The sequence below is a fragment of the Cucurbita pepo genome, chromosome LG10 (genome assembly GCF_002806865.2).
Source record: "Cucurbita pepo subsp. pepo cultivar mu-cu-16 chromosome LG10, ASM280686v2, whole genome shotgun sequence".
NCBI classification, from domain to species: domain Eukaryota; kingdom Viridiplantae; phylum Streptophyta; class Magnoliopsida; order Cucurbitales; family Cucurbitaceae; genus Cucurbita; species Cucurbita pepo.
The window spans coordinates 6,662,591-6,671,190 of NC_036647.1; the positions used below are offsets into that span (position 1 = coordinate 6,662,591).

The window sequence follows — 8,600 nt, forward strand, 5'->3', positions numbered from 1 at the left end:
TCGTATTCCTTTAATTGACGGGATGCGTATGCAACGACTCTGTCATGTTGCATCAACACACATTCTAGTCCTTTCTCAGAAGCATCATTGTAGATCACGTATCCCTCTAAGCTCTCGGGTACCGTGAGCACTGGGGCTGTTATCAATCTTTATTTTAGGTCTTGGAAACTTGCCTCACGTGCATCATTCCATGTAAATGGTACGCCCTTCCTCGTTAGTTGTGTAAGTGGCAAGGATATCTTAACAAAGTCCTACATGAATCTTCAATAGTACCCAGCTAATCCCAAAAAACTCGGTACCTCTGTAAATGTAGTTGGACATCTCACTTGGTAACCTCTTTGATTTTGGTTGGATCTACGAATATTTCATCCTTTGATACCCCATGTCCCAAGAATGAGACTTGTCGCAGCCAAAATTCGCATTTGGAGAACTTGACGTACAACTTGTTCTCTCTCAAGATGGTTAGAACTTTTCGGAGGTGTTCTTGGGCCGTTTTCAAGTATACTAGGATTTCATCTATGAACAAGATAACAAACGTGTCCAGAAAGTCCTTGAATTCTCGATTCTTTAATTTCATAAAGATAGCTAGAGCGTTGGTGAAGCTAAACGACATGACTACAAACTTGTAGTGACCTTATCTTGTCCTAAATGTTGTTTTTGGTATATCCGTTTCTTTAATCTTAATTTGATGGTACCCTAACTGAAGGTCTATCTTGGAGAATATCGTCACCTCCCTAAGTTGGTCAAATAGGTCTTCTATGCGAGGCAGAGGTATTTATTCTTTATTGTTCTCTTATTTGGTTCTCTATAATCGATGCATAGGCGCATCGATCCATCTTTCTTTTTGACAAACAACACCAGCGCACCCCAAGGGGATACGCTAGATCGAATGAAGTCTTTGTCCAGTAGGTCTTGTAACTGCGCCTTAAGTTCTTTCAACTCAGCTGACTCCATGCGATAAGATGTTTTGGAAATAAGCCCAGTTCTCGGCTCGAGTTCTATGTCAAAGTCTACAGCTTGCGAAGGGGATATTCCTGGCAGGTCTTTTGGGAAGATGTCTGGAAATTCATTTACTAGTACGGTGTGTAGGGTCTTTTCCTTTCCTCTTACATCTATGAGACATGCTAATATTATCCAACCCTCTTGTTGAACTAATCTCTTAGCTTTCATCATTGAGACAACATTTGAAGTAGTCCCAGAGAGCATGTACCTTTAAACTTAAAGCCGGGTCTCGACAATGATGAAAATATTACTTCCTTTATACGACAGTCTATATTAACGCAGAGCATGAAACGCTACTAACTGACTATAAGTAAGTAGAAATTTGAGGTCGTTACATAAATGATGCAGCAATGATTAAAATGGTAACATATGGATTCCTAAAATTTTAATTTTGTATTTAATAAGAATTCATTCCATATATTTTATATTCACATATCTAGAAAATGTTAGAAAACAAAAAATTAAAATTCTAAGAAAATTTTGTTTAAAAGTTTTTGAGACATGTTAGAACACGAACTTTACGGTTTAGGGTTTGAGACATGTATCCTTATTTTTCTCCTTGCTCGGTAAATTTTTCTATGTACCCTTAATTCTTCTTCCTTCTGGGGTATTTTTCGTATAATATTATCAATTGGTGCGTGTTACGAAACAACTTTGTAAGAGGGAATGACTAAAATTTAGGTGCGTTGAAATGAAACATGGTACATGTCACTATGTCATTATACTATGTCATGTCATTATTATACGCTCATGTCACCATGTCATAATGCATAATCATCATAACGTATCATAGTATAATGCATCATCATAACATTCATTATAATATATCATGTCATCATAGTACATCATATCAACATACATGACACATGTAAGGGTCATGGAACATGTGTCATCATACATAAAACAAGTATTCCGACCGAGTCGATAATAGAACCACTTACATGGTTGCCCTAGGTCGAAGCTACTATGATCCCTTAATGATAGCTTAACGCTGCTCTCTGAAATTTAATTACCCGAAGAGTTCCACAATTATAAATTAACATTCTACGGTTGGAATTGGCTAGCTTAATTTAATATAAAATAATTTAAAGTTATTTCTAATCATTTAAACTAACTAAACCTAATTTTTCATAAAATAATTATTAAAACTAGATTTCCACCATTATAAATTAGTATTCTACGTTGGAATTGACTCATCTAATTTGACATAAAATAATTTAAATAAAATAATATTGTAACGACCCAAGATCTTTACTAACCTACCGTCGCTATCATCTCCATAACATAATCTCTTGTACGAAAATAAACATTTAAAACATATTCTAAAACAATATCATGAACTTACGTGTTTTAAATGAAGGTCTTTAAAATAATACAAACGAAATATTAAATAAAACTAAATAAATATTGAAAATGACCGCACTCTATACTAACCTATAGTATAATAATTTAAATACCACTATCTTATACATGTGTCATAATCTTTACTTGTGATGTTGTCGTTAGCCGTACGTATATGAGTGTCTTGCATTTACCTGAAAAATAAAAGTAGCACACGATTTGAGTATTTTAAGAATTATTTAGTAAATGACCCCACTATTGGGGTTAGGGTATGCAAACACATGCAACTCGTGATTAGGAACCTATAATTTAAAATCATCATAGAGGTGGTCTCCAGTACACATAACCCACACGTGCGAGCGTGAGTCTACCAAGTAGTTCATACACTTCCTCCGACCCCATTTATCTAACGGAGATAGAAGTCTTGCTCCACTTCCTCTTCCATTCTCAACGGAAATCTCTGTCATTTGGCATGACAAACGTTTTAGCTACGACAACATATCATATGCCTTTTTTTCTCCCTATATTGTTTTAGAAAAAATAAAGAGAGAAAATTTTTAATATCTTATTGGTCTTTGTGGCTCTAAATGAGGCAACAATTACCAAAATGGTAACATAACAAGTCACATTTAAATAAAAAGGAACAATAATTAATTATTGTTAAAAGTTACTAGTTTAGTCTACTACTTTCATTATAATATCTCATTCATTAATTTTTTTTTTTTTTAAGGTTATTAAAATTTAAATTTTATTTTTTTAAAAAAATGACTAATAAATTTTTTTAAATAATATTTTTAAATTCACATCTCCAAAATTAAAATCTCAAGAATACATTAAATATATTTTTAAAAATTTCTGTGACATATTGAACACAACGTGTAGCTGGTCCTGACCAAGAAACCAATGGTTTCGCTTGGTGGGTCGAGAATGCTCGTCCCTTCTGGAAATTCAGATTATGGTGGAGTCATCAGAGATGACTATGGCCCCTAATATCGGCGGTAGCTATGCCTCATAGGGACAGCAGGAAGAGGAAAGAGTTTGAAGAAATTTTGTTGATAATAAAGACCCCTACGAATTATGCACTGGATCCATCCAGCCTGGAATCCAATGAACTGGCAAGAGAAGTTCACGTTTTTTCCTGTATAAACTCATATTTAATTTACGAGTAAACTGTGATGTCCCACATTGGTTGGGGAGGAGAACAAACCACTATTTATAACGGTGTGTAAACCTCCCCTAACAGATGCGTTTTAAAGCCTTGAGGGGAAGCTCGACAGGAAAAGCTCAAAGATGACAATATCTGCTAGAGATGGATCTAGGCCGTTACAAATGGTATCAAAGACAGACACCAGACGATGTGTCAGCCTTCTCGTTGTTCCCCGAAGGAGGGTAGACACGAGGCGGTGTGCCAATAAGGACGCTGGGTCCCAAAGGGGGGTGGATTTGGGGGCGGTCCTACATCGATTGAAGGAAGGAAAGAGTGCCAACGAGGACGCTGGGACCCTCACGCTGGGTCCCAAAGGGGGGTGGATTTGGGGGCGGTCCCGCATCGATTGAAGGAAGGAAAGAGTGCCAACGAGGACGTTGGGCCCCAAAGGAGGGTGGATTGTGATGTCCTACCCTAGCAGACGCGTTTTAAAGTCTTGAGGGGAAGCCCGAAAAGGAAAATCCAAAGACAATAGGTGGATATGAGCCGTTACGTAAACTATAAGTTTCGTTTGAACTTTGAGGTGAAATTTTTTAAAGCTTTTAAATTTTGCTAATTTGATCATTAAATTTTATACCTAATAAAATTATAAAATTTTATTTTTTGTTTTTAAAATCTTAATATATTAAGAACCATTTTTTTTTTAATAAAAAATTAAAAAATTATGAGATTTTATTATTATTATTATTTTAATTCATCACTAATTCTTAACCATTGTCAGTTAGTTAACCTAACCCCACATGGTTTCATAACTATTGGAAAAAAGAAAATTGGGAAATTTTAATAATATTAATATAATTTCTCACCAAACCTTTCTCGAACGTCCTACCTTCTTCCTCTCCTCCTTACCCTTATCTCTCTCTTTGCTCTGTAAATTCTCTCATGGCGACGGTTCTCAGAACTCCATTTTTTCAGGCAACTCCTCCGGCAACTGTATCCACGATTTCCTCATCCAAATCCACCCTTAAACCCTTATCTGTATCCTTTAGAACCTCTCACGCTACCATTTCTTGCATCAATTCCTCCAAGTTTTCACTTCGTCCTCGTTCTCTCCGGTTCCCGAAGCTTGCCCCGTTTTCTTCCTCCGGTGAAACGGAAATTAGCGAGGTCGAAGAGGAAGTTCGTGAATCTGAGGCTGAGGTACACTTAATTCTTCTTCTTATTTGGGGCTATTTTACCGTTTGGTTGCTGTGTCTTTACCGGACTATTGTAGTTTGACTCTTTAGTTGATTAGGTTGGATAGTGTTGGAGGATATTGTTTTATGCAGAGGAGTTTCTAGGATCGCGTTGTTATGTCTAATATTATCAATTTGTGCGAATTTGCCTCTTGGATTGCTGTTACGAAACAGTTTTGTAAGAGGAAATGCGGCATTCTGGCATTATCTTCAATTCATTGTCTATTTCTGTGTTCTAATTATTCTACTGAATTATCTATGAAGTAAGACATTTGATTCTCAAATCTCACCTTGAATTTATCCACTTGACATTTCAAATTTTTGTATTAACTAAAAAAATTGAGTATGGAAGCAGTTTTCGTAGTTCTGGGGCCATTATTCGAGTTTGGTTTAATCATTCCTCTATGTTCTATGCAGCTTTTTGGATACTACAATAATATAATCAAATGATGGGACCATAAACTCCATTCAATTCAAGACTAAAATTTAGGTGTGTTGAAATGAAACATGGTCCATGAAGCATAAACTATGCTCTTTTAAACCTGCAAGTATGGACTATTGATTTTGTTTTTTAAAATTTGAAGATTTTGGATATTGGATGCTTAGAGAGTGTAATAAACTATGAGAAATGAATTCACACAGCACGGGTTTCGATTGTTTTAATTAAGTTTATACTAAAATCATGTCCTTGTGCTTTCTTGTTGCTCATGTATTTATGTAACAGGACTCTTCTGTTAGTTATACTGGTGTGGAAGATGCTGCAAGTGATAGTGATATAAGTGATGATGCAGAAGTTAATGCTGAGGATGTGGCTCAGTCAGTTATTATATCAGCACTTCAATCCTATAAGCAGGCTTTAGCAGATAACAATGGAGCTCAAATAGTTGAAATAGAGTCATATCTGAAGTCGATCGAAGATGAAAAGCTCGCAGTTGAAAGGAAGTTGGAATCCCTAACTGAAGAACTCTCTGTAGAGAAGGTTCGAATTTTGAGAATCAGTGCCGACTTTGATAATTTTAGGAAGAGAACAGAGCGAGAACGTCTTTCATTGGTAAAAAATGCTCAAGGGGAAGTGGTAGAGACGCTATTGGGTGTCCTGGATAATTTTGAGAGAGCTAGGGCACAGATCAAGGTGGAGACAGAGGGAGAAGAAAAGATCAATCAGAGTTACCAAAGCATCTATAAGCAGTTCACTGAGATTTTGGGCTCATTGGGTGTAGTTCCTGTTGAGACAATTGGGAAACCTTTTGACCCACTGGTGAGTTCTTGCTTCTTGTCATCTTATTGAATTTGCATCTCATGTGCCTCATTTTCCCTTTATTCATCAAAGTTAAGTCACTATTAATCAGTCAGTGGTGCTAATAACTGAACTTGTTAATAATTGATGAACCTGTTTTCTAAATCAAATTGTTTAAATTGTTTTGTTCTTGGAGTATCTGCACATGACGGATTTAGTTAATACCGACTCTAGAAACTAAGAAAGTGTAGGGTCTTTCCTTGCAAACCTTACAATCATTACTGGATGAACTTTTCCTGAAATCTGATTTTTGAATCTCAAATATGAACATGGTTTGAACCGACCTGTTGAGATTCATTTATTTTTGTAGATTTTGGCCATAGGAAAACTAAGAATTGTGATCTTTTGCTCTCATTTTTGTTTTGCACTGATAATGATGAGAGGGTAAATCATAATTTATTTCATAGTGTTCATTGCAAAAAATATGTGATGTAAATTATCTGTGGAGTTCCCTGGATCCATCCATAAGAAGTGATGCATCTTATAATGGGTTATTTTTCATGGAAAAGGATCAAAGAAGAGAAAGTTACTTTGGAAGTGTGCTATCTTGGATCCGTTATCGGTTTTATGGTTGGAGATCGATAAAAGAATTATTGAAGATAAATTTGAAGATCTAGACCAGGTTCAGAGTGAATCTGATAGTGTACATTGTTGGAGCAAAAAGGTAGAAGACTTTACTAGTTCTACCTCTCAGGCTATTTGTTCAAAAGGTGATTTTTTGTCGGTAAATTTATGCTTCAAGGAGGCCTTGTCCTCCTGTAATATTGTAACTTATTCAAATTGTTATTATCAATGACAAGGCTACTATTTCTGTCTGATATTGTGATTTTTCGACTACCTTCAATCACATTGAATTCTGAGGTGATGTGTTTTTCTTTTTTGAAATCTACTCGATTTGCATTCTAAACTAGCATGACATGATCAAACATGGAACTAATCAGGGTTCTGCTGTTTAATCTCTCTTTTTGGGGGATCAAGTTTGGTAAGTTGAAACTTCTTTAATCAATTTCTTGCTACAGCTTCATGAAGCAATTATGAGGGAGGACTCCACAGAGTTTGAGGAAGGCATCATACTCAACGAGTTCCGCAAAGGATTCTTGCTTGGTGAGAGACTCCTGCGTCCATCAATGGTGAAAGTATCAGCCGGTCCAGGGCCTGAAAAGTCGGATGAAGCAGCAGCATCAGAAGAACACGATTCGAGTGAAAACTCGGAGGGCTCCGAATCGGAGCCATCTTAAAACTCGAATGAACACAATCCAATTTTGAATATAGTTTTTGAATCTTCTTGGTGGGTGATAAGAGATTGGAGATGGGAGTTTATTGTTGTTCTTGGTTATCAGGGTTTTGCAGGCGGAGAATTTAGATATCTGTTCTCAGGGGAAGGAAGTGTTAGTGGAATGTTGTAGTTGATTTAGATATTGCTTGCTATAAGTTGTAGAAATGGTTGAATGTGCCTTGGATTTCTGATGCCAAAATGGCATGGCAGGTCTCCTCTGTAGGACCATATTTATTTGAAGGAAATTGAAATCACTCTCTCTTTCATTGTTATTTCTGTTCATTATATTAACTTACAAACTTCTATTAGGGAATGGATGGACCCAAGAATTGTTTCCAATGTAGGTTGGACCTATTTGGACATCAAGAATTATTTCTTTGATTTATTTAAGGAGATTGAGAAGTAATATTCTTATTTTGGTCATTAGTAATTTGTTAATTTGAGCCTAACTTACCGGATTTAGTTAATTTGAGCATAATTTAGCCCTAGGAACTTTCTATTCAAACTTAAATGTTATGTTTTTTTCTAAAATGGTTAAATATGTTTGCTATTGTATGGTTGTGGTGTTGTGTGGTATGATGTCTGTTTGATCGTAAAAATAAATGTTTTGGCATCTAATGCATACATATTATGTTTGATGATTGAGAAGATTGTGGTAAGATTATGTTTTGGCATCTAATGCATACATATTATGTTTGATGATTGAGAAGATTGTGGTAAGATTATACATTGTGTGAATCGAGTAACCAGCCACCGAGCACAAACAATAATGCTCTAGGAGTACTTAGATATGGCTGCAATGATGGAAGTGATGCAATCCTTGGTACAAACAGCTTGGCAAATGACTCAACTGATCTCGAACTTGGTGTAAAATGGCAGACAGATGGCCCAACCTAATCAGGGAAACGTCGACACGACGGAGGAAACAAGTATTTCATAGACTTCAAACGTTGAGACCCTGAAGTATTTGATGGAACGTCCCAGGACCCAGTGGCAGTTGAGCTCTGGTTATCTTCTATAAGAACAAAGGCTGAGTTGTGCCACTTTTATTCTATGTAACAATGCTAACTATGGTGGCAATCAGCCTCCAGAGCGATTGTCGTAAATGAAAACGAGATCACCCAGACTCAATTTAAAGGAGCATTACTCCAAAAATACTTCAAACCAGTGGTACGATATAAGAAGCAACATGAATTCCTAAGCATAGAGCAAAGAGACAAATCAATGGAGGAGTATGAATGGGAGTTCAACAGCATATCCACTTTGCCCCGAGACTAGTCGAGACAGAAGAGCAGAAGGTAG

The 8,600-nt window shown here is 36.3% G+C and overlaps 1 protein-coding gene across 1 annotated transcript; it reads left to right on the forward strand.

The window, feature by feature from the left end:
- Positions 1-4,363: 4,363 nt before the first annotated feature.
- Positions 4,364-7,570, forward strand: LOC111803344 (protein GrpE-like). The gene is made up of 3 exons (XM_023687700.1): positions 4,364-4,690; positions 5,450-5,983; positions 7,042-7,570. The coding sequence occupies exons 1-3, from the start codon at positions 4,433-4,435 to the stop codon at positions 7,258-7,260; spliced, it is 1,011 nt and encodes a 336-aa protein (XP_023543468.1). The 5' UTR covers positions 4,364-4,432; the 3' UTR covers positions 7,261-7,570.
- The last annotated feature ends 1,030 nt before the right edge of the window (positions 7,571-8,600 follow it).